Here is a 24,670-nt window from a genome sequence, read left to right on the forward strand (position 1 = left end):
AGCTGCTATAGGGTGGAGGGTCCTGTAGCCGAGCCTGCCCCCAGCTGGGAATGTGCCCCCAGGGGACCATGCTGCGGCCTGACGGGGAGGTTACGGAACAGCTCAGTGAGTGCACAGATTGCCAGATGGGAATAATGAGACATTAGACAGAGGAGGACAGGAACCTGGCAGGGCCCTGGCAGGGCCCATTGGGGGGGGAACTGGGTGTACCCAGTTTTGGGGGACGGAGGGGGGCTCTCCTCCTCTGGGGCCCAGTGACGTCTTCCAAATGCAAATCCCACCTCCACCCACCCACTCCTGACTCCACTGACCTTCCTGGAGTTGAGATTGAAGATCCCCTTCCCAGTTGGGTGGGGCTCCTGCCCCAGGCACCAGCTCCCTCCAGCACCCCTGCCTCCACAGCCACTCCCGCCCCAGCACCCAGCAGGCCTGCCCTGCGTGCTTCCTCCATTGCAACTAACGACCTTTTGTGCAGTTACAGCCCGGCTTGTCCCCCCCCCCCGCCGCCCTCCCCCCCAAAACCATTGCTGAGGGCGGGCACTCTGTGCGGCTGCTGCTGCTGCTCTCTGGCCCTGGGCAGACGTAGCTGGTGTTGGAGCACGGAGGGCACGGAAAGTGACCTTAGGGGTGATGTGGGTGACCTCTCCCCTGAAAAGCAAAAAAAGCAAGGTGCTTGGCCAGGACACTCCTGGTCCCTCCCAGTTCTGGTGGCCGCTGGCCTCAGTTCGGGGTCAGGAGCCTGCACGTTCTGGGGCCTGGAGAAGGGCCCCGAGTACAGGTGAAGGAGCTTCCAGGAGATCTGTGCGGCGTTCCTGCCAGAGCTTTGGGAAGAGAGCCGCCAGGCAGCTCCGTGAAGGCAGCAGGGAGGATCCAGCCCAGAGAGCTGCCCATTGGCCCCACGGGCAGGGTGGTGCCACCAGCCGGGGGTGTCACTGCGGGCGGGGGCACAGAGAGGAGGACTGCTCCTACTCCCCACGTACAGAAGCGGGACTCGACCAAGACTAGAATAATTCACGCTGGTGCGCAAGGTAGGCAGTGAAGAGCACCGGCTCTTCCCCAGGCAGCCTCTGGAGCAGTTTCTTGCATGAGAATCTGTTCTCTTTGCTTGCTGTGTGACTTTGGGTACATTTCTTTGGGCCTCAATGTTCTCATCTGTCAAACGGTGATAGAACAGCATTCCAGCATCTCATGGAATCATTGGAGAAATAAAGGAGTCACTCTGGGGACGGACTGGCCAGTGGTAGGCCCTGGGCTCCGCGTTCTCCTGTGTATTACCTACGCAGGACCTTCTAAATGACAGCTAGTAGCCCAGTTCTTACTTCTAAACTTTGGGGCACTTTAAGCCCGAGCACATGTCTATTTAACACTGCGTCTAGGAATCTGCTGTGTATCACCCCAGTGGAAGGATTTACGGGAACTTGCCCTCTGATGTCCTATGTTTTGGCTCAATGTGGCAGACAATCTGTTACTGTTGAACACAATTTAAAATGCATCACCTCAGGTGCCTGAGTGTTAGGCCTGCGACTCTCCAGCCTCTCAGGTCTTGATCTCAGGGTCCTGAGGTCAAGCCCCGCAGTTGGGCTCAGCGCTGGGGTGTGGAGCCTACTAAAAAAAAAGAATAATAATAAAAATAAATAAAATGCGACAGCTCTAAAGCAGCCCGACTTATTCTGTGCGGTCCCAAGCCCGGGGGTGCGCAGGCCGCGTCCAGATACTAGCCCCGCTGCGCAGAGACGAGGCACTCCCGGCTCTGTGGCAGCCGGAGAAGCTCCCCGCCCCCGACCCCCGAGGGGCGAGTCGAGCGCTGGCCCCGCCCCCGGCGCGGCCCCGCCCCCCGAAGGGCCCCGCCCCGCCGCCTGCCCCGCCGCCCACTTAGCGCGGCCGCCCCGCCAGGCCCCGCCCCCGGCCCCGCCCCCCGGGCGCGCTCTGCGCCTGCGCCGGCGTCTCAGGCCCTGGGGCCCGGCGGCCGCGGCTCTTTTGTTTCCCCGTCGGAGTCCAAGCCGGAGCCCGGACCCCAGCCGGAGTCGCGGCCGGGAAGGGATTCGGACCCGCCGCCGGGACTGCCAGCGCGCCCCGAGCGGCCCGCGGGACTGGAGGCGGACCCAGCCTGCCCGATGGGGCGCGCCCCCCGCCCGCCACCCCCGGCCCGAGCCGCCGCCTGAGCCGCCCGCCCGCGCCATGGAGCCCGGCCGCGGCGGCCTGGAGGCCGTGGGCAAGTTCGAGTTCTCGCGCAAGGACCTGATCGGCCACGGCGCCTTCGCCGTGGTCTTCAAGGGGCGCCACCGGGAGGTGAGGGGCGCCGGCGGGCCCGGACCAAGCCCCGGCGAGGGGGCGCCCCCTCCTCCCCCCCGCACGTCGGGGGGGCCCATCCCCCAACCCCACCGGGTGTGCGGTGACCCACAGCCGGCGACGCCCGGTCCCGCCTCCTACCGGGACCCCCAGCCCCGCCCCACACTCGGGGCCCCCCATCTCTTCCTCCCGCCCAGGCATCCCCATCCCGGGGCCACCCCCCGCCCCACGCCGCGGGGGTTTTCGTGCCCACCCCCCCACATGGGCCCTTCATCTCCACCCCCGCATCCTGGGCCCCTGTTTCCCCGGACAGCCCATCTCTGCCGCCCCACACCTGGGGCCTTTCCACTGGCATTGGAATCCCCCCCCCCCCAGGTGCTTACTCGGCCTGGGGGTGGCCCTCTCCGGATTTCTGGGTTCCCGGCCCCTGAGGAACATCCATGCTTGCTTTTTAGAAGCATGACCTGGAGGTCGCGGTCAAGTGCATTAACAAAAAGAACCTGGCCAAGTCCCAGACACTGCTGGGGAAGGAAATCAAGATCCTCAAGGTGAGCGGGCTCTGGAAGCGGTAGGGTAGATGGTGAGGGATGACTTAGCTTTGATCCTAAGAAACTCGGTTTCTGTCCTAGGAATTGAAACACGAGAACATCGTGGCTTTGTATGACTTCCAGGTAAGGCTCTGGGCGCGTCCGTGGTGGGGAGGGGGTGTGTTACCCTCCCCGGCTGGCCGGTGCACAGCCTCAGGCCGCACGACTGTGGGTCCCAGGCCAGCCGGGTGCTGAGACCCTGCTGGGTAGTGGAAGGTGCTAGGCCAGGGTCTTGTGTTGGGAGGAACTGGGCACCCCTGGGTGTGGATCGCTGTCTGGCCTGTCCAACCGAGAGGCCTGAGCAGGACCCTGGAGACTTCTTTCTCGGCCCAGTTTGGGGCCTGCTTCCTCTGGGCATGCGGGGAGAGTCCTACCGGCCCTAGCAGCCTGTCTGCCGCGGGCACCAGCAGGACACCACGGGTCGCCTTCCTGGGACCGACGGAGGTCAAGCTAGCTGCGGCGTGAGCCTCGGGGGGATCCGACCCAGTGGCCCAGACCGTGGGTCCTGTCCTCAGCACAGGCCTGGGGCAGGGAGGTGCCGGGGGCCTGGCCCACCTGTCTGGGCCGGCGGCTTGTTTGTTGACACTGCTCCAGCCTGGCATTGGCCAGTCCCTCCCTGCGTCAGGCTGGGGGAGGGGAGGGGCCCGCGGAGATTCCTTCTAGCTGGCAGTCGGGGCAGACAGCCCAGGCCAGAGGCAGCCGGCAACCAGGCGGCAGTCCACCTCAGGCCCAGCCCGCTCCGGAGGCCCCCTCCGGGTCCCTTCGCCGCCCTTGGGGCCGCAGGTGGGGCCCGGCTCCGGTGAGGGTCCGGGACCCTGGAGAGCCAGTTTGGGAACTGGGAACCTGAGGCGGATCTGCGGGCCAAAGTGCTGACTAATGGTTTTGAAACCTGTTTACTGAGGCCACGGGACCTGCCCCTGGCTGAGGGGAAGTTCCCAGCCCGGCTGTCTGTGTTTGGGTGGCCTCCGCCCTCCCCCTTGAGAGCCGGGTGGTGGCCTTGGGGGCTGTGGCATGACAGGAGGTGACAGGGGAGGGCACGGGTCCAGTGTGACAGCGAGCACTTGGAAGCCGGGTACTGGGCCGCTGAGGCACGGTGTCCCAGGGCCAGGAGGGCGGTCCCCTTCCTTCGCCCCCGTGTCGCCGTCCTCCCTATCCTGCCGCCTCCTGCCCGGGCCCCACACCGGGCTGTGGGCAGTGCGCGTCCTCTCGTGAGCGGCCTCGGCTTCCCCCGCCTGGAGGAAGTGCACGGAGGCCCGGCCTCTGCCCAGGCTCTGGGCCTCACTCCCTGGGGCCTGCGGAGGTCCCGGAGTCCTTAGACTTCTCTGAGACACACGGGACCTGGGAAAAATAGCTTTTAAAACTTTGAACAAGTAATTTGGCACAAGAAAAAAAAAATTGATTATAAAAGTGGCCTGGGACAAGGTAACCCCTTTATCTCGTTGGCCCCACACCGACGTTGGCGGTTTCTGGGTCTCTTCAGGGGCAGAAACACGTTCTTATGTACGGCTCTGCCACCACGTCGTCTGCTTCTGGCGGCCAGTGCGGTTTTCACCGGAGCCTGTATGTCAGGGAGGATCTCTTCTGTCTGCGGGACATCACAGCCCCTCCCGGGAAGGTTATTGCTTCGGAGTCCAGACTCTGAAGCTAGGTGACCTAGTTCCAGTCCTGGTCTAAACTAGCTTTGAACTTAAACCAGCTGTGTGTCCTTGGACATATACCTTAACGTGTCTGTGTCTCCACCTCTTCCGGGTGGAGACCCTGGCGTGGCGGGCTTGAAACTGGCCGTGGTGAGCCTCGAGTGCTTGGTAGCTGTTGTCCCCACGCGGTTGTGGGTGTTACTGGAGTGTATTGGGTTCTATTGCCCGACATTCCATAGCTGACTGCATCCAGTCCCCCACTGATGAGACGTGGGATTTTCTGGCACGTCGGCAGTGTGGTCGTGACCTTGTGCTCGGTTTGGGCCAGGTGTGTATCTGCAGCACAGGCTCCTAGACCGGGATCCCTGGGGAAGAGGGCCGTGCGCTTCTAGTTTGGTACAGTTGCCAAACTGGGGTCCCCAGAGGCTGGACTGGACATGCAGCAGGGATATGTTCGGAAGGGCCGGTCTCCCCACAGCCTCTCTGGGAGGTCGGTTGTCAGACTTTGATCTCAGCAGAAAATGACATCTCCGTGTTTCTCACTTCCTGTGAGCGAGGCTCAGCATCTCGGTGTGTGAGTATTTGGAATCCCGCCTGCCTTCGGCCTGATTCCTTTGGTCTTTTTTTTTTTTTTACTGAGACTGAATGGTGCCATGATTAGCGGCATGGGCCCTGAACCTTACTGTCTTTGTCTGAGCCCAGCTCCTCAATTCACTTACTGTGTGACCTTGGGCAAGCTTCTCAGTGTCACCTGTCGAATGGGAGACGGTAACAGTATGCCTGTGTGGTTGGGTGGTTGTGCTGAGAGATCTGTGCCTGCCTTGTAACAACTGCTGTGTAAATGTTGTTGTTTTGTAGAAACTCTTTACATTTTAAGGAAAACTTTTCTGTGATATGTTGCAAGTATTTTTTCTGAAATTGTTCCTTTTCTGTTGTTGTTTTGTGGCCCTACGGAATAGGAATAGAGACGTTTGTCAGGTGATGTGGGTGCTGGGGGGTGGGTTGTACTCTATTCTGACCCATGGAGAGGCAGCTGGAGCCTGTGGTCTTCTATTGAGTCTACACCTGTGTGGTAGGTGGTATCTTGGACGTGCTTTTGCCTAGGGAGGGTGGCCATTGCAGGATTCAGGATTAGGACTGTACCTGGCATGCCCTGGGAGGAGGGCTGATGCTCCCAGTTCTGACAGGGACCCCTCCCCCTCCCAAGGCCGGCTGGGTCCCACAGCTGGACATGACTCACTCAGGGCCAGCCTGGCCACAGACGGAGCCAGCGGACCTCCTGCTGGCTTATTCGAGGGCCTTTCGGGGCAGTGCTGGTCTGCCGCCTTGCCTTAACTCTCCAAGAGGGACCATGGGCCAGGGGTGGAGTGGGTGGCGGTGGGTAGGGTGCAGGCAGGGTGGCAGCCCCTCGTACCAGATTCCGAGCTGGGGGCTGGTGAGGAGGCCCGAGGGAGAGTCCAGGTGCTTCTGGAAATGCCTGTAAGGTTGTGGTGTTATGGTCTTAGCTATTTTTTTTAACTTAAAAATGTTTTTAGCTTAGAATTTTGAAGTAGAACATATACTGGGCAAGTGGGAAACACAGATCATGAAGTGCTTTGGGGACCTCTTAGGTGAGGAGGGAGCTGGAACGGGCTGGCCCCAGGAGCTCAGAGCCTGAGTTTCTCTGAGCAGATTGGGGGGCCTGTGGTGCTGCCTTTTGTGGGGACGTCTCTCGGCCGGTCCACCCGCCTCTGAGCCCTGAACCCCAGCTTGTCTGCCTGGCCGTGTGCTCCTGACGTGGGGGCTCTGGGGCTGTGTGGTGTCCCGTCGTCAGCCGTGTGGGTCAGTGCCCTAGGACGGAGCTGCTCAGGGATCTGTGCAGGTCACGTCTGCAGTGTCGCCGTGGTGTGCGGCCACTGGGGCTTGGTGCGTCTCTGGGAGGAGCATGTGGTTTCTATTTTCCGAGGGCTCATGCCAGCTCACGCCTCCCCTGCCCTCTCCCCTGCGTTTCCCAGGCAGGGCCAGTGTGCCGGGCGGAGTGCGCCGTGGGGTGGGGGGCAGGCCACCCTGCGGCAGCTGCAGGAGGCTCCCCAAGCAAGAAAGGTGGGGCCGGGCACCCTTCCCTGCTGGGAGCTGGCTGGAAGAGGTCAGCCTGGGGCGGGGAGCGGCCCTGCTCCTGTGGGCGGCTATGCTCTGGCCCCCGCTGGGGCTTTTGGCACCTTCCGGAGCCAAGAGGGCCAGCGTCCCCTGAGTTAACTAGGTCAGTGCCTGCCCACCTACCAGGCCCAGCCCAGGCAGGGAGTGGGATCCTATTAAGCAAAGCACCTTAGCGCCCCATGGCGGGGTGGCCTCCTACGTGCCTGGATGCTCGGGCCAGCCCCGTCCCTGGGGCCTGTGGGCACCCTGCCAGGGGATGCGGAGGGCTCCCTGTCATCTTCCTGGAAAGGCTTTGCCGTGTTGTCCACGTCAGGTGCGAGGGCGGGGACACCCCCTCCCCAGCCTTGGGGGCGGGTGGGACTGAGGGTTCCCCGCCCAGCCCTGCCCCTCCCTTGCCCCTGTATGACCGTGTCCACGGCCCGTGGCCTGTGACACGGACTGGAGCCGCCACGTCCAAGGCCAGCAGGGCAGCAGGGCATGTGGGTAGCTGGCCAAGGGGCCATGAGGGCGGCCCTGGGGTGTTCCCCATGGGCCATGGGGCGGATCCGTGCCTTGGCCACGTGTATGTTTCTGTGTAAGGTTGTGATGAGTTTCCAAGAACTTCCCCTGAGTCTGAGAAGAGGCCACCTGTTCCCGTCTGCCTCCCCCGGCGGGGAAGCTGTCCCGGTGGTTTCAAGTGTGTACTGAGTCTAGACTGACCCCGAGCAGGGTGCTTGGTGCCTGCAGCCGTGGGGTCCCTGTTCCCTCCCAGGCGAGCATGAGGCTGTGGTGGGTGGGCAGTGAGCTGGGCAGGGGCAGGCCGGCCGTGGCCACCTAGGTAGTGTTGACCAGCCCTTTCCTCCTGGGGGGCCCAGCCAGCTGGCATCCCAGGGAAGGGTGCGGGACACCCACTGGCAGTGCTGGAGGGAAGGCCTGACCCCAGGTGGATGGGGCAGCAGCTCTGGGGAGGGGCCCGGGCAGGGAGCTGGTCTGGAAAAGTTCCCCACCCCGGGGTGGGGAGACGCGCTACCAGGCTCTCTTGGGACCTGGCTTGCTGTCAGCACCCAGGCAGGCTGAGGGCGCCCTGGAGCTGGCTTCTGCTTCCCAGGCCTGGCCATGTTTCCTGAGCTCACCTGGGAAGCGGCCCTGGCGGGGACGGCCAGTGCAGTGAGGCTGTCGCAGCTGGGGAGACAGATGCCAGCAGGAAGGGGCTGGTCTGAAGCTGTGCTCTGGCCCAGGTCGTGGGAGACCCGCATCTGGCTTCCCTCACTCCAAGCCTTAATGCCCCATGCGAGGTTGGCTTGGCTCCCTGCCCTTGGCCCTAGGCCTGCTGTGCTCTCTCTGCCGGCCCTCTCTGCTCCCCACCTGGAGGGCCTGCTGGGGTGAGGCTGGCCTGGCTGATCTAGGCTGCAGGTGGAAGGGCCGCGAGCAGAGCGGGGAGCACATGTCGAGGTCCCCGGAGCCCCAGGGGCCTCCCGGCCTGCTGCTCACGTGCTGTCCAGGGAGGAGCCACAGGCCGTGGGGTGGCTCAGCGTGGTCTCAGGACGGGAGGCATTGGAGGAGGCGATCAGCCCTGATGTCCTCTGGGGAGCACTGGGAACAGTGGGCCGCAGGGATGGGGCATGTGCAGGGGTGGGCACGGGCCTGGGGCCCCAGGGGCCCATGGGGTGCAGTGTTTGGAGGGAGGGCATCCACCGTCATATTTGGAAGCCTGCGGTGGTTCACGTGTGGGGACAAGGCTGGGAGCAGGGCCCAGGCCCCGTTGGACGGTCCTGTGGGCTCTGAAGTACAAAGGGGCCTCTTGTCACTTCTGCCAAGGGGGGCCGTCTTCAGGGGAGGTGGTCGTGGGGTCTGGGGCACTCCCCGATTTGGGGGCAGAGGGAGGCAGGCCAGGGGTTTGCACTCACTGCTCCCACACAGCCCTTGCCTCCCTGCCAGTCCTGGTGAGTCACTCCCTGGGGGGGCTTTGCTTCGTATTGCCTGTCACTTTGTCCGTGCCTGGCCTGGCTTGGCGGGGTGAGTTTAGGGCTCTTCCTTCTGGAGGTGCCTGGGTCTGAGTCCCAGTTCCGCCCCTCTACTGTATGGCTCAGGGCAGGGGACTTAGCTTTTCTGGGCCACTTGAGGCCAGAAAGCTCCCGGTGCTCCCTGGAGCTCGCTGGTGAGGAGGAACCGTGGGCATGTCCATGACGCAGCCAGGTGGCCCAAGGGCTGCTCCCCTGGGATGCTCCTAGGTTCCTGTCTCCTGTCCCTGCTCTGGCCTCAGCTGGGACCTCTGCCTGCAGGCCTCCCACTCCCCTTCCGCCTGTCAGCCCTTGCCTGCTTTCTCCTCTCCATGTGTCTGGCCCCTCTGGCCCCGCAGGAGACCGGGGACTCTCCTGGAGTTGCCCCTGTGTTATCTGTTCCCTGCAGCTGGCCTGGGAGGACCAGGCCTGGGAACGCAGGGTGGGGCACACTGGAGAGGCCTGCCCGCCCTGGGTGGGGGGTGAGTCAGGGTCGCCCCCTGAGAGCACGCCCCACTATTCTACCTGCTGCCCAGGCTATGTCTTGAACCCACGGCCCTCTGTTGCTGGAGCTCTGGGGGGCTTCTCATTAGGGGGGTACTGACATTATAACATGGGGTGTCCCCGGGGGCGCCTGGGTGGCTCATCTGCCTTCAGCTCAGGTCGTGACCCTGGGGTCCTGGGATTGAGCTTCACGCTGGGCTCCCTGCTCGGTGGGGAGCCTGTTTCTCTCTCTCCACTCCCCCTGCTTGTGTTCCCTCTCTCACTGTGTCTCTCTGCCAAATGAATAAATATTAAAAAAAAAAACCAAACCCAAAAAACATGGGGTGTCCCTCATGCAGCCGCTTGTGTCCTGCTCCATACCCATTGAGTGTGGTCTGGGCCCAGGTGCTGCCAGATCTGCTGACAGGGTGACAGGGTGACTGAGCTGGGGGACCTGTCTCCTGCCAGGTAGGGCTTGGGGACATCCATGGGACCCGCGTCCACTGCTGGAGGTCGGGCCTTTGTGGCTCAGTCTCAGGGGACTTCCCCCCGGCAAGGCTGTTGAGAGATGTCCCTCGTGGAGTCACTTCCTTGCCTCCTCCCTTGCTGGCCACTGCATGGGGAGGGCCTGGGCTGACTGTGTGCAGAGACCCCGCCTGCCTGGTCGACTGGGTCTCCGGGGCTCAGATGGCGGGCACACCGCCTGGGGATCTCGGCAGCACTCCTGCCAGCAGCTGGAGCCCGTGGGTGGCATAGGCCCATGTGGATGCTGGTGGTGGGGCTGCCCGTGAACTGGCCGGGCCTCGAGCTCTGTAGTCTCATCGGGGGGGACCCTGCGAGGGATGTGTGGCTGGGTGCTGGGCCACGGGCTGGTGCAGCCCTCTGTAATCCTGTTGGTTGGGGTCCTTGATCCTGGAGTCAGGAGTGGTTTCTGAGCTTTGTGGGTCAAGGCTCTCCTAGTTTGGCTGTGTCCTTTTGGGGACCTGGGTCCCCCACTGGGTGGGTAGAATGCGAAGCTGACCCCTGTTGGAACTTCAGGGCTGGGCTGACCCTGATCTTGATGGGGACCTGGGCAGTTGAAGGTTGCCCCTTGGAGGCGGGGTCAACATCCACCCCAGAACCCGCTCCGAGGACCTCGGGTTCTCCCTGGGACTTGGCAAATAGGAGCACTCAGATTGGTTCCTGCTCTTGTCAGTCATGCCCGCGTGCCGGTGGCCTCAAAACCAAACAGCACAGCCTGGTCCTCATCCTCTGGCCACTCCCCCGCGGGCCCACCACGACACAGAAAAGCGGCCTGCTGGTGTCTTCCTCGCCCGCCTCGCGTGTTTGCTGCCCAGGGATTGTGTTGAGGGCACGAGTGCCAAGTGCGTGGGTCACACTGAGGCGGAGAGGAGCTTCCTGGAGCACTACTGGTGGTGGGGGCAAGCAGTGGCCCCCTCCGCGTCTCACTGCTGCTTCTCTGTCCTGCAGGAGATGGCCAATTCTGTTTACCTGGTCATGGAGGTGAGTTCCCGTGGCCCCGGCTGGGAGGATGGGGAGGCCGGACTCTCCTGGGTCCTGGTTCCTTGTCGCCTGGGGAGTAGAGGTTGGTCGCATGTCCATGGGTGTAGGGCCCCCCCGTCCACAGCTCCGGTGGCTGTGGCAGGTGTCTGAGGGGCGATCAGACCCTCTAATGACCTTTTCAAGTAGGAGTTTCGAGGGACACCTGCCCCAGGAAGGAGCCCGGGAGCAGGGGGCTGGTGTAGGGTGGTGGGCGGTCCAGGAAGGGCCGCTGACCAGGCTGTGCTGATGGTCTGTTGCAGTACTGTAACGGCGGGGACCTGGCCGACTACCTGCACAGTGAGTGGACGCCCCTCGGCCCGGGGCTGCGCACCCAGCCTCGCCCTGACACAGCCTGCAGGGCAGCCTGACGGAGGTGGGGGCCTCCTGTCCCCCCGCACTTGCTGCGGGAGGTGGAACGGCTCTGCAGGACAGAGGGGTCCGGAAGGCCCCTTGTGAGCAGGACTGATGTGCTTGGCAGGGCTGTGGTGCCTTCTGATGGCCGCCTGGCCCCACAGCGTCCCCGAAGCCCCTGGACGGCTGCTTTGCGGGCCGCTGGGCTGTCCTGAGCGTGCTGGGTCCCCAGCAAGGCCTGGCTGACCCCGGGGGGGCGGGGGGCAGGCACTCTGCAGGCCTCCGGGGGAGGCCTGGGGACGGAGAGAGGGTGCATCGGCGGCAGCACGTGCTGGCAGTGGCATGGTGGCTCGGAGACCCGGCAGCAGATGGGCCCGCGGGGTGAGCGCTGGGCACGGCCCCCGCGGCCTCTGGGGTGGGGCTGTGGAGGGGCGCTGTGCGGGAGCCTGCGGAGCCTGGAGCCCCTCACCCTGGGGCCTGGCTGAGCCGCCGCCCCCTCCCCGCAGCCATGCGGACACTGAGCGAGGACACCATCCGGCTCTTCCTGCAGCAGATCGCGGGCGCCATGCGTCTGCTCCACAGCAAAGGCATCATCCACCGGGACCTGAAGCCCCAGAACATCCTGCTGTCCAACCCTGGTGGGCGCCGCGCCAACCCCAACAACATCCGCGTCAAGATCGGTGAGGCCAGGGCCGGCTGGGGGGCTGGGGAGTGGGGGGGTGGGGGGCCGGGCCGCCCTCCTCACACACACACCCTCCCCTCTCTGCCCCGCAGCCGACTTCGGGTTCGCTCGGTACCTGCAGAGCAACATGATGGCGGCCACGCTGTGCGGCTCCCCCATGTACATGGTAGGTGGGCCGCCTCCGCCCCGGGCCCCGTGGGAGGGACGTGAGTCATGACCCACCCCCGTCCCCCGCCGCACATGGGGGGGGCAGTCTCTGTGGCTGGGCTGCTGTTCTCGACGACACCTGTGGCACTTGGGTGCCAGCTGGCTCGCGTCTCTGACGGGCGGGTGTTGACACGAGACTCGGGTCACGGAACGCTGTGTCCGTCCTGGCCACGGTGCTGACCTGTATGCTTCGCACCCGTAGGCCCCCGAGGTCATCATGTCCCAGCATTACGACGGCAAGGCGGACCTGTGGAGCATCGGCACCATCGTGTACCAGTGCCTGACGGGGAAGGCGCCCTTCCAGGTGAGCGAGCCCCAGGTCAGGCGTGGGCCTAGCGCCACTTGGCACCCTGCACCGGACGCTTGACGCTTGGCTCTGGGTCCCTGCTCGGCCGCCGAGCACCGCAGGCTGGCAGCCTTTGCTCTCGGGAGTCAGGTGGTCTTGTGGCTCCTTAGCATACAGTCCTGTGGGGCCCCGTCCTGCTCCAGGCCAAGCTGGAGTCCGTGAGCTCCAGCGTTCAGCTGCGTGTGCCCAGGTGTATGTCTGAACCCTTGTGCCCTCTCTCCTGCCCAGGCCCTGTTGGCGTGAAGCGCTGAACAGGGCTTAGGCCCCGAGGGGCACCACACGTGAAAGCAGTGGCTGGGTTGGCAGTGGGGCTGCCGAGGGCCAGGGGCTCCGAGCCGCGCTGTGCCGGGCTACACATCCCGTCATGACTTCTGGCTTGATGGCGCAGCTCTCAGCTGTTGCCTCCTGGTGACCTCGGCTGGCCTCTAGCTCCCTGTACTCTGTCTGCTGTTCCCTCCCGACGTGAGCATGCGGGGGGCTGTCCCTCGCCGTCAACCCTAGAGGGTTGGGTGGTCTCCTGCTCTTGGCGGCTCACTGGCGCCAGGAACAGCCGCATGCGGTGAGCACAGATGGCTGACTGTACACGTGCCCGCCAGGCGCTCCCCGGGGGTACGGTGCCCACAGGGAGGGGAAGGCTGGTGCTGGGGTTCTCTGCTGGGGTGGGGCGCAGGGACTGTTGTTTTCTTTCAAAAGGCAAACATCCAGTCCCACCAGATACCCAAGACCACCCTAACCAGTCTGCCCTGGGTGGGAGGGAGGCCTGGCCGCCGTTATGTGGTCCCTATGGTCTGCAGCCTGGATGGGGCAGAGGAGGGAGGCCACTCCTGGGAGCACGGGTGTGCCTGCGGTGCTCGGTCCAGGGCCCCAAGCTCTGGCCTGCTGTCACCGTTGGGGGGGCCTTGCGTGGGGCATGGAGGCTCTGCGGGGAGCTCACGCCGCCGTCTCCCGCCAGGCCAGCAGCCCCCAGGACCTTCGTCTCTTCTACGAGAGGAACAAGACGCTGGTCCCCACGTAAGTGCCTGGTGTTGCCCGCTCCCGCCCCTTCCGCTGACCCCGGGTGGGCAGCGCGTCATGTTGTCTCTGCCCCGCCAGCATCCCCAGGGAGACGTCAGCTCCGCTGAGACAGCTGCTGCTTGCCCTGCTGCAGCGGAACCACAAGGACCGCATGGACTTCGGTGAGTGGGCCCTGGGTGGCCCGCAGCGCGCGTCTGCTCCTCACGGCCCACCGGGTCGGGGCACGGCCTCCTGGCCACGTGCCACTCTCCCTCGGCTCCCGGGCACCCACAGGCTGTTAAAACCCCGGTTTTACAACGGGAAGTGGGGCCACTAGGAAAACCCATGAGGCAGGGTGGGCGGTACTCAGCTGGCGGCATGAGGAGCCACCTGCTGGGGCCGTCTCCGTCTCCATCAGCACGGGTTCCCGCGCCTGCGGGAACTCCGGCCCCAGCGGCACTGGGGGGGCCAGAGCCCTGGGCTCAGGGCTCTGAGGCCTCTCCTGGCCTTCTCCTGCAGACGAGTTCTTCCATCATCCTTTCCTCGACGCCAGCGCCGCCGTGAAGAAGTGTGAGTCCCCTGAGGGTCCTGGTGCCGCCGAGGGGCTGGATGGGGGCTCAGGTGCCACACCTGCTGGGGGGGTGGGAGCCGCCCGTGTGCTGACCTGTGCCCTCCACCAGCCCCTCCCGTGCCTGTGCCCTCGTACCCGAGCTCGGGCTCCGGCAGCAGCTCCAGCAGCAGCTCCGCCTCGCACCTGGCCTCCCCGCCGGTGAGTCCCCCGCTGGCAGACGGGCCTGGGCTTCTCCCCCTGGGGTTCGTCCTCACGCTGGGGACACTACGCCCTCAGGATACCTGCCGTTCGCATTAGCTGCGGACAGAGAAGTTAGGGTTATGGAAGGTCAGAGCATGATGAGTTGGGAGAAACGCTCGTAGCCCCCACCGCCAGCCCTCGTGTCCCAGAGGCCGGCCTGCTAGGGGTGGGTCTGTGTGTGTTGGCCTGTGCACGCATGGGCATGGGGGCCGGGTGGTCCTGCGTCCTGGAGTGCAGCCCCGCACGTGTCCCCGGCACCACGGCATGGGTTGGGGGGGACCTGCCGAGGACACACACACAGACCTGGGGTGCCAGGGCCTGTGGTGCAGAGGATGGCTCTCGGCCACGGTGAAGGTAGATGTGGGATGCCTTCTGTCGTGAATGCAGAGCGGCCCTTTCAGGCCTCTGCAGGACTGATGGAGATGCAGGGGAAGTCTCCCCAGGAACTCTGGGAGCTGGGTGACTGCGTCCGGGGACTGTCCCTATGGGGCCCAGCTGGCGGTAGACCATGCAGGAGCTGATGGGGAGGAGGGCGTGCTGAGCCCCACGTCAGCACCTGCAGCCCTGGTTTGTCCCGGGCCCTGGGGCCGAGTCTCAGTGACCTCCCCTGTGACCCCCAGTCCCTGGGAGAGATGCAGCAGCAGCTCCAGAAGACGCTGACGTCCCCGGCCGACGGGGCCGGCTTCCTGCAGGGCTCGCGTGGCTCTGGCGGCAGCAGCAAGGACTCATCCTGCGACACGGATGACTTCGTCATGGTCCCGGCCCAGTTTCCAGGTCAGAGGCTGGGAGTGGTTCCGGTGTGAGCGTGCGTGTGACTTCATGCGCGCGCGTGTGTGTGCGTGTGCGCATGCTTGTGAACCTGTCTCCGTGTGTGTCCTCGGTGTCTGGGAGCTTCCCTACCAGGTGGGCTTGGCTAGGGAGTCCAGACCACGTCATCCCACTTTTCCGGGGCTGGTCTGTACACTGAGTCCCTGTGCTCTGACCCTACCCTCTGGTCTCTGCTCCCAGGGAGGCAGCAGGTGTCAGTTTAGTATTTGTCGAGTACTGGGTCTCAGTGCTCTGCGACCGGCCCAGCCCCTCCCCAAACTCTGTCCCAGGGTCTGAAGTTCCTTTTTTGACCCTGGGCATTGACAGTTCCTTTCGCTGCCTGTGGCCATCCCATGACTCTGGGGACGGGGCAGGGTTGGAGTGGTCCTACATCTCCAAGGTAGGGCCAGGAGGGCAGTGAGCCGGGAGACAGGGCCAGGAGAGAGGTTGATGGGGCAGGTGTGGGACCAGGGTCCCAGAGGAGGGGTCGGGTTCAGGCTGGGAGCCGCGGGTGCCTGGCCTGGAGGTGGCTGAAGGGTGGAACCCAGAGGGCACACACGGGGTCTGCTTCAGAGCCCGAGGTCGGGTCAGGTTGGGGGACAGAATGGGGACTTGGGAGTGCTGCCTCCTTCCCCCCTGCCCCTGCCTGGAACCTCCCCCCGCCATCGGAATGGAGTGTGGGGCCATCAAGGAGCCGTGGTGGGTAAGGTGGCCCGGGAGCATGCAGTGGACCCTTGTCCTGGTGTGGGAGGTACCCAGGCCCAGCCTCACCCGTGTCCCGTCTGCAGGTGACCTGGTGGCTGAGGCAGCCGGTGCCAAGCCTCCTCCGGACAGCCTCATGTGTAGCGGGTGAGCCCCCTGCCCTGCCCACTGCTGGTTTGGGGAGAGGGACATGCTGGCTCCTGGCAGTTGTTCCTTTGTCCTGTCTATGTTGTCTGTCCGTACCAGGAGCTCACTGGTGGCTTCTGCTGGCCTGGAGAGCCGTGGCCGGACCCCATCTCCTTCCCCGCCCTGCAGTAGCTCTCCTAGCCCCTCAGGGTGAGCAGGGCCTGGGGTGGGGTAGGGCTGTGAGGGGCCCCAGCCTCAGGTGGGGCTTTGCAAGACCTGTGTCCACGGGTCCTGTCGTTCAGGCCTTGCAGGTCACTGGCTTCTCGTGGGTGGCCCAGGAGGGGGCTGTGGCAGGAGGGATGTAGATCTGGGGGGTGTGGAGGGAGCTGCGGGGCCAGGTGGGCTCAGGGCCCCAGAGCCAAGCGGGAGACCAGCCCCAGCTGGCCTTCTATCACATGTGTCTGTGGCACAGGGTGCCTGGGATGGCGTGTGAACAGTTCTGTGTGCCGGAATGGTGGCCTGTGCAGAGCTGAGGAAGCAGGTGGCCTCCGTGGCCTCTGCCGCCTGGTGTTTGGGGCTGGGGTTCAGCTCAGTGTGCTGTTTCTGTTGACAACCCCTCCCCCTCCCTGCTTGTCTTCCCACTGCAGCCGGGCCGGCCCCTTCAGCAGCAGGTGTGGCGTGTCCGTCCCCATCCCAGTCCCCACGCAGGTGCACAACTACCAGCGCATTGAGCAGAACCTGCAGTCTCCTACCCAGTACCAGACCACACGGTGAGCATAGTCCCCTCTGACCTCTGACACACCGTGACTGACTGCAGAGGCCCCCCTGGGGGCAGAGGGTGTGTCCTAGAGAACTACAGTGGGAACACCCCCACCGTAGCTCACTTGGAGTGATCTAGGGTTGTCCCGTATGTCTAGTTGTGCAGGCTGTGCACTGTGTAAATTTCATTGCTACTGTTTTAGGATGTGTGGAGGTTTTAGGTTTATTAGGATAGCTTTCTGGTAGATGTTAGCAAGGTATCTTGAATTTACAAAACTCAGCATTGACTTTTTTGGAAAAAGATTTTATTTATTTGGTAGAGAGAAAGAGACAGAGAGGGAACACAAGCTGGGGGTGGGGGGAACTGGGAAAGGGGAGAGGCAGGCTCCCTACTGAACAGGGAGCCAAAGGCAGGGCTCAGTCCCAGGACCCCAGGATCATGATCTGAGCCGAAGGCAAACACTTAGCAACTGAGCCACTCAGGCACCCCTCAGCATTGATTTTTGACAAATTTCAACAAATGCGACAGGAGAAGGCCCCCTCGTTTTTTTAATTCATGGAGAGTTCCTGTGGGCTAGTGGTTGGCCTGGCAGGGACTGTGACCACAGGTCTGAGGATGCCCAAGGGAAACACTGGGGTTTTTTGCTCCCTACTTATCGCTCTAGGCAGGAGGGTGAGCGGTCCATTCTCCTTGGAGGCTCCTGAGTGAGACCCGTTATTTGGATGGAGGGTTGAGCCATCTGGTATGGGCGTGACCCTCACCATGTGTGGCTGGGGCTTCACCTCCCCACGCCTGCTCCTGTCCCCAGGTCCTCTGCCATCCGCAGGTCGGGCAGCACCAGCCCCCTGGGCTTTGCCCGCCCCAGTCCGTCCCCACCGACCTACGCTGAGCACGGCGCCACCTTGGCCAGGAAGCTGTCCCTGGGAGGGGGCCGGCCCTACACACCATCTCCACAAGGTGAGCCTGGATGCTCCTGGTGGGAGCTGCTGAAGGGGGTCCCCCCTGGGCTGGAGTGTAAGGGGAGGGGGCTGGCTCTCTCTGTCGGGGCATGACCCTGGTGACCCCTCTCTCTCCTCAAGTTGGAATCCTCCCCGAGCGGCCGGGCTGGAGCGGGGCACCCTCCCCGCAAGGAGCTGAGATGCGGGGAGGCAGATCCCCTCGTCCGGGTAGGTGCGGCCTTGGCCCTGGGCAAGAGCCAGCTTCCCGCTTGCAACGGTCACTGGTGCACAGGGAGGGAGGGTTGGGTCCTGGGGGACTGTTCACAAGTTCAGGCTGTGGCTGTGGAGGGGTACGGAGGGCCTTGGTGTCCGCGCGCGCCTTGCAGTGTGACTGGGTAGGGGCAGTAGGCTGGACTGGGGGGCCTCACACATGCTCCTCTTGCTGCTGGGCTGGGCGGGCCCCACGTGGGAGTGACCTGGCCTTGTCCTTTCCTGCCCCAGGCTCCTCTGCACCTGAGCACTCTGCGCATGCCGCCGGGCTGGGCTGTCGCCTGCACAGCGCTCCCAACCTGTCTGACCTGCACGTCGTCCGCCCTAAGTTGCCCAAGCCCCCCACGGACCCCCTGGGGGTGGCGTTCGGCCACCCCCAGTCCAGCCCCCCACAGCCGGCCCACGGGTTACAATCCTGCCGACCCCTGCGAGGCTCGCCCAAGCTGCCTGACTTCCTGCAGCGCAACCCCCTGCCCCCCATCCTCGGCTCCCCAACCAAGGTAATGGGCCCCAGAGCGGGTGGGGAGGGAGGGAGCGGCCAGTGTGGCTCTGCCCCGAGGACCCCTTCCCGCCCGCCTGGCAGGATGCCCGCGGGACATGCTTCCGGCCCCAGAAATGCAAGTGCCCCATGGGCTCTGGCTCTGCTCACGCCAGCTGCTTAGCTCAGTCTCCGTAGCATTCTCGTTGGAGAAGCAGGGGTCGGACCCATAGTGACACGTGGGGTTTCTGAGGGCACACGTGTGCCTGGGTGTTGGGCATGTGTGGGGCGCGTATTGCTTTCCTGCAGCAGACGAGGTCTTGGCCTGTGCTGTGGACACCCGGTGATGGAGGCGTGGCGCCATGGCCGCGGCGGTCCATCTTAGCTCCCCGCCCGCTCCTCCTAGGCCATGCCTGCCTTCGACTTCCCCAAGACCCCCAGCTCCCAGAACTTGCTGGCCCTCCTGGCCCGGCAGGGTGTGGTCATGACCCCGCCGCGGAACCGGACGCTGCCGGACCTCTCCGAAGCAGGACCGTTCCAGGGGCCGCAGCTGGGCCCCGGCCTGCGGCCCGCCGAGGACAAGAGCCCCTTTGGCAGGTGCGTGGGAAGGGACTGTCCTGACTGGACTTGCCCGCCCGCACGCTGGGAGAAGCTGGGAGTGGACCCGCCTGTGGATAGGGCCGCCGTCTGCGCCGCCCCTCTCTGGGAGCCTTGCTGAGCTTACCTGGCGTGTCTGTTCGCGGGGGCCACTAGCAGTGTCAGGGTGGGCAGGACACGGCCAGCCGACAAGAAGCCTTGTGTGCCTGGCGTGCCGTGAGTTAGGGAGGGCCGGCTGGGCATTGCGGGCCAGGGCCCGGGCCGTCTCCTCAAGGCTCCTCGCCCTACAGGTCCCTCAGTACTGGCCGCCTCACTGATCTGCTCCTTAAGGCTGCGTTTGGGACCCAGGCCCCTGACTCGGGGAGCACGGACAGCCTGCAGGAGAAGCCTATGGAGATCGGTGGGTGGGCGGGCAGCCTCCCTGGGGTGGGGGTGGGCCGGGACCCCCAGGTTCTGAGCCTTTTCTCCTGTTCTTGCAGCGCCCTCTGCTGGCCTCGGAGGGAACCTGCACCCAGGAGCCCGTGCTGGGGGGGCCAGCAGCCCGTCTCCCGTGGTGTTCACTGTGGGCTCGCCCCCCAGCGGGACCACGCCACCGCAGGGTCCCCGTGCCAGGGTGTTCTCAGGTGAGGACCGCACGGTGCTGCTCCAGGTGGCAGGGCATAAGCGGCAGTGCGGGTCAGAAGGCAGAAGTGGGAGGCAGTGTCGGTCTTACTCGTGGAGCAGGCCTAGTACCCACAACACCCGCGCCTGCAGCCGTCCTGGGAGGGCTGTCCTTGTGGGTCGGGGTCCCGGGCTTGGACCCAGGCATGCCCACAGCTCCTGCCTCAGGACTGGAGGGCCCATCTGCTGTGGGCCAGGAGGCAGGAAGGACAGGGCGTCCACGGTGGGCTCTGCTCGGGGGCGGGGGAGGAGTGAAGACCTGGGCGTGCAGAGCAGGTGGGAAGGGGTTTGCGTGGGGAGTTGAGAGGAGTGTGTCCTGAATCGGCTGCCCGCGGGCCTCTCCCTGCAGTGGGCTCCTCGAGCTCCCTCGGCTCTGCCGGCTCCTCCTCTGCCCGTCACCTGCCCCCTGGGGCCTGTGGGGAGGCTGCCTCGGACGCTCCGGCCCCTGGCCACTGCTGCGGCTTTGCTGACCCTGTTACCGCCAACCTGGAGGGGGCTGTGACCTTCGAGGCCCCCGATCTCCCTGAGGAGACTCTGATGGAGGTGAGGGCCCCCAGGCGTGGGCAGCGGGTCCTGGTTTGGGGAGGGTGGGGGTGGTGGCTGGGCTGCGGGTCCTGGGAAGGGGAGGGTGGGGATGTCTGGGGAGGGGTCTACCACTTCCACCACCTCGCACACCACCCCCCCCCCCCGCAGCAAGAGCATACGGAGATCCTGCACAGCCTGCGGTTCACGCTGGTCTTCGTCCAGCACGTGCTGGAGATCGCAGCCCTGAGAGGCAGTGCCAGCGACACGGCCGGGGGGCCCGAGGCCCAGCTGCAGGAGAGCGTGGTGGCCGACCAGATCAGCCTGCTGAGCCGGGAGTGGGGGTGCGTGGGCCCTGCAGGGCCGGGGCAGGGGGGCCGGGGGCGGCCCGGGCTCCAGGCCCCTGCGCCTCCTGACGCGTCTGCGGCCCCGCAGCTTCGCGGAGCAGCTGGTGCTCTACCTGAAGGTGGCCGAGCTGCTGTCCTCGGGCCTGCAGACCGCCATCGACCAGATCCGGGCCGGCAAGCTGTGCCTGTCGTCCACCGTGAAGCAGGGTGAGTGCTCGCCCTCAGGGGCTTCGACGGAGGCCGGAGAGGTGGCCAGGTGTGGAAGGTCGGGGAGAGGCGGGGGGAGTGGAGGAAAGGCCTTCGGAGGAGTCGCCGGGAGCAGCCAGGGCTCCTGGGGACGGAAGGGGCCGCGCTGACGGAGGCTGTGCTCGCCCTGGTCCTACCCGCAGTGGTGCGGAAGCTGAACGAGCTGTACAAGGCGAGCGTGGTGTCCTGCCAGGGGCTCAGCCTGCGGCTGCGGCGCTTCTTCCTGGACAAGCAGCGGCTGCTGGACCGCATCCAGAGCGTCACCGCCGAGAAGCTCATTTTCAGCCACGCGGTGCAGATGGTAGGCCCGTGCGTCGGGCGGGAGGGCCACCACTTGCCGGGCTCACGGCCGGGGTCCCTCCGCCAGCGCTTGCCTCTGGGCTCCCCAGGCCCAGCCCGTGCCGGGAGCCCGTCTGGGCCTCGGGTCCAAGGAGGAGGCCCGGTGCTCAGGCCTTAACGGCGGGTGTGTGTTTCCCAGGAGCGGCCAGGACAGGCGACCCCGCTGCAGGGCTCACCACAGGAGCCCAGGTCTCCTCTGCTCCCGCGACTTCGGGGTCTCGGTGCCTAGGAAGAGTTGGCTGGGAGGTGGAGGCTGTGTTTGACGATGTTAGTTTATAGCATGCATGCGCAGGCACAGCAAGCGTCTGAGGGAGAGCGTGCCGCCTCCTCTGCAGGGGTGATGGGCGGTGAGGTAGGCCGGCACAGCCGGTGCTGCCAGGGGGTGCTCTCCATGGCAGCGGTGGCCCGGGGCGGCACGAGTCTCCGTTCAGGCCCCCACGTGGCCCTGGTGGTCCTCACCGTGGGCCATGTCCTCATTTGAGCCGCCCGCTGTGTGTGCGGCAACAGTCGGTTCCTGGTCCCTGTGTGGCTGGTGCGGGGCTCGGGCCAGCTGGCTGAGCCCCGGCCTCCCGCGAGCAGGTGCAGTCGGCCGCCTTGGACGAGATGTTCCACCGCCGGGAGGACTGCGTGCAGCGTTACCACAAGGCCCTGCTGCTCATGGAGGGGCTGCAGCACATCCTCAGCGACCAGGCGGACGTGGAGAACATCGCCAAGTGTGAGTGCCGCTGGGCTGGCCGGGGAGGCCGCAGGGGAGGGGAGGGCAGCGGGGCCTCCTGACCCGCCGTCCCTCATTGCAGGCAAGCTGTGCATCGAGCGGAGACTCTCGGCGTTGCTGAGCGGCCTCTGTGCCTGACCCGCGGGGTGCCTGGCTCACGGGGCCCCAGGGGCTGGATCTCCTCTGCCAGTCCCCCAGGCTGACGGGCGGCCAGCTGGCCAGGCTCAGTGGAACAAGCCTGCGGCCGTGGTGCTGCCTGCTGCTGCTGGGGAGAAGCTCCCGAGCCAAACAGCTGAACTCTGTTGTGGGGGGTTTGGGGCGCCTGAATCTGGGCAGTCCCCCCACCGCCTCACCGGCGGGCTGAGCTCCCGGCCACCTTGAAGGCAGGTGGGCACATGCAGCCGGTCCCCAACCCCAGCCAGACCCTGGGGCAAGCCTGATGCCGGCTGCCGTGCTGAGGACAGGCAGAGGCGCTGAGACAGCTCTGCCCAGGAGAAGGTGCGGCCGTCTGGTCCCCCTCTTTCCCCGCGACCACCCACCCAGCTTTGTGAATCACGGAGCACTTTACGCAGGCGCAGTGCTGCCTGCTGCGCTAGGAGGCGTGTGTACAGACTTATATACATATATACATATATAAATAGCCGTGCGAGCGTGTGTGCTGTCTGCCCGGCACTTTCCCGGGGAGACACAGACGTCTTATTTAAATGTTCTTTTAGGGACGGACAGTATGAAGCACCAAGCTTTCTGAACCCAGAACAGACGTTGAAGTCTATTACACTTTACTCCTGAAACGTGTCTTATTTTTCTGCAGCTCTTTTTTTTAACAAAAGAAGAAAATTTGTAGAAGTTTAGGGTTTGTTTTGGAAGCGGGAGGCAGGATGGGCTGGGTCCTCAGTGTCACGTGGAGGCCGGTGGTGGCTGAGAGGGCGGCCCTATCCCTTCTCCCCGCGCTGACCTGGAGGCTGTGGGCGGGCGAGGGGGAATCGTGTGCAAGGCCTCCCGTCAGCTTTCACAGAGGGTGTGATGCCAAAGTCGTATGCCACCCCCAGGCTGGGTCTCGGCTGCTCTGGTGGGCTGGCAGGGGGGCTCTGCCTCGCCCCCCTCATTGTGTCTTGGAGAGGGCAGACGAAGCGCTCTGGGCGAGGGGTTGAAGGTCTTACATCAAGACACGGACATCTGTGTGTTCCTTTCTCTGCAATACTTGAAATCTCGGAAGTAGCCCTGTGAGTCGTTCCTGGGCCGGCCTGTGGCTCTGTTACTGCTGCCAGAACCCATGCGTATTTACTAGTTTACGGTCGGCTGGGACCCAGGCCACCAGGAGGCTGGTGCCACGGGAGGGAACGCAGGCAGCGGGCCACCACGCGGCCCGCCTCCCAGCGTGTGTGCTCTCGGCCCATCCTGTTTCCACCACTCGGCACCGGACCCTTGTCTACTTTAAAGGAGTTTCGTGTGATTCCCACTGCCTCCATTTGCATTACGTTGTGTGATACTGACTGAAGGAAATAAACCTTGGGAACTGAGTGGGAGTGGCGTCTCTAGTGTGTCTCACGCTGCGGCCCGGGGCCTGTAGCAGCGCGAGGAGTCACCCTGTCCATGACCCCCAGGGTGCAGACCCCCGGGGCTACACTAGGTGCTCTGATGTGAGTTTGGGGCTGCGTTGACCCCTACCACCAGGGACACAGTGTTCGTCTCTGGGGGGACACCTGGGAGGGGGTGCATGTTGAGAGGGGAACCGGCTCTGGACTGTGTGGCTGCTGTGTCACGCTGGCCCCGTCTCGGGGGCAGGAGGGCCTGCTTTCTCGGTGTCCTCCCCGATGCCATCTGTCTGGATCCCGGCCATGCTGCCGCTGGAGCGGTGTTTCCCTCACGCCTGGTGACCTCCAGCACCGTCTCTGGTGCTTGTTGGCCATTTCTAGGTAGGTTAGGTGCAGGATTTGCATTCTTACGACTGTATACTGTTTCTGTGAGTTTTAAAAATAACTCATTACCAGAAAGGCTAACCGCAGGATTACATGAAAGTGCACGGAGAGAGCGCCTTGGAGGCGGCGGAGCGTGGGGCCCGGGAAGGCGGGGCCGTGGGGCTTCGGGTCCTGCCTGCCTGGCGTGTGCCTGCCGTCTCTGCAGACAGGAAGGGCCGTGCGGGTGGGAAACGGGGCGGGAGGCCGAGCCCCTTCCGCTCTGTGGGGCTCCTGGTCTATCAGTAAGTGGAAGAAATGCCCAGAGGATTAAGAGAATTGTGGCATTGTGTTGCTCAATTAATAGGCTTCAGAGTTCCATTGCCTCCTCTCCCCGCCCCCGTTTGCACACACCGCGTGGTGGTGGGGAGCCTACACGGACGCGCGTCATCACCCTGGCCCATGGTTGCTGCTGTCCGTTCTGTGGGCGGACACCTGTGCACGTGTCCCCCACGCTGTCACATGGAACTTCACTGCCCACCGTCCTCTCTTCTGCCTCCTTCCCTCCCCCAGCCCCCGGCAAACACTGGCCTTTTTATTCCCTCTATAATCTCGACTTCTCTAGAACGTCATAGATTTGGAATCCGCGTGCGGCCTTTTCAGACTGGCAGCTTTTCACATAAGACACATCTGAGGTTTCTGCGTCCGTAGCTCATTTCCTTCTAGCCCTGAAGAATACTGTACTGTCTGGGTGGGGTACTTTATCCAGTCACCCAGCTGAAGGACACCCCAGTGCTTCCAAGTTTGGACAGTTACAGCTGAACTGCTAGAAAGGTCCCTGTGTAGGAACCTGGTGGTGAGGGCTGGGCGTGGGGCGTGGCAACTGTGCAGGAGGGGCTGGCTCCCTCCTCTCTGTCCGAGCACCTCCCCATTCCCCAGCTCACTCCAGGCATGTTTACCGTTGCCCAGGCTCACAGGGGCCCTTGGCCAGGAGGACCAGGCTCGGGCTGGCCACTGTCATTGGTGGGGTCTGAGGAGGGAGCAGGTGTGGTGGTCTGCTCCCCACACGACAGGTGGCCGGGAGCCTCTCTCCCCTGACAGTGGGCAGTTCTGACCTGTCACAGCGCTTCCCGTCCTGCCAGTTTCACTCCTACAAGGACCCTGGCATAGGCTCCTGCAGGGACACATGCCTCCACCCTTCCTACCTGATGTAACTTGGCTGGGC

The 24,670-nt window shown here is 64.4% G+C and overlaps 1 protein-coding gene across 3 annotated transcripts; it reads left to right on the plus strand.

Moving 5' to 3' along the window:
• The first annotated feature begins 1,935 nt into the window (after positions 1–1,935).
• On the plus strand, positions 1,936–23,071 carry ULK1 (unc-51 like autophagy activating kinase 1). 3 transcript variants are annotated; one of them, XM_032310217.1, is made up of 28 exons: positions 1,936–2,289; positions 2,745–2,837; positions 2,919–2,960; positions 10,582–10,614; positions 10,914–10,950; positions 11,511–11,684; positions 11,779–11,852; positions 12,096–12,197; positions 13,192–13,250; positions 13,332–13,414; positions 13,752–13,802; positions 13,913–14,001; positions 14,664–14,817; positions 15,639–15,699; positions 15,799–15,888; positions 16,326–16,448; positions 17,247–17,395; positions 17,518–17,604; positions 17,878–18,146; positions 18,531–18,721; positions 19,012–19,121; positions 19,201–19,344; positions 19,731–19,924; positions 20,075–20,247; positions 20,339–20,457; positions 20,640–20,797; positions 21,415–21,550; positions 21,633–23,071. In XM_032310217.1, the coding sequence occupies exons 1-28, from the start codon at positions 2,179–2,181 to the stop codon at positions 21,686–21,688; spliced, it is 3,162 nt and encodes a 1,053-aa protein (XP_032166108.1). In that variant the 5' UTR covers positions 1,936–2,178; the 3' UTR covers positions 21,689–23,071. The 3 variants fall into 3 exon arrangements, with proteins under 3 accessions (XP_032166108.1, XP_032166109.1, XP_032166110.1); XM_032310218.1 differs by lacking the exon at positions 15,799–15,888; XM_032310219.1 differs by lacking the exon at positions 1,936–2,289 and having other exon boundaries at positions 2,755–2,837; positions 10,914–11,026.
• Positions 23,072–24,670: the final 1,599 nt, after the last annotated feature.

This window comes from Mustela erminea, chromosome 13 (genome assembly GCF_009829155.1).
Source record: "Mustela erminea isolate mMusErm1 chromosome 13, mMusErm1.Pri, whole genome shotgun sequence".
NCBI lineage: Eukaryota > Metazoa > Chordata > Mammalia > Carnivora > Mustelidae > Mustela > Mustela erminea.

Excerpts from the sequence above, each read along its gene's own strand:
- ULK1 (XM_032310217.1), top strand. The coding sequence starts at position 2,179 with ATGGAGCCCGGCCGCGGCGGCCTGGAGGCCGTGGGCAAGTTCGAGTTC. Across the intron at positions 12,198-13,191 it reads CGGGGAAGGCGCCCTTCCAG|GCCAGCAGCCCCCAGGACCT; the intron begins GTGAGCGAGCCC and ends GTCTCCCGCCAG. Across the intron at positions 16,449-17,246 it reads ACCCAGTACCAGACCACACG|GTCCTCTGCCATCCGCAGGT; the intron begins GTGAGCATAGTC and ends TCCTGTCCCCAG.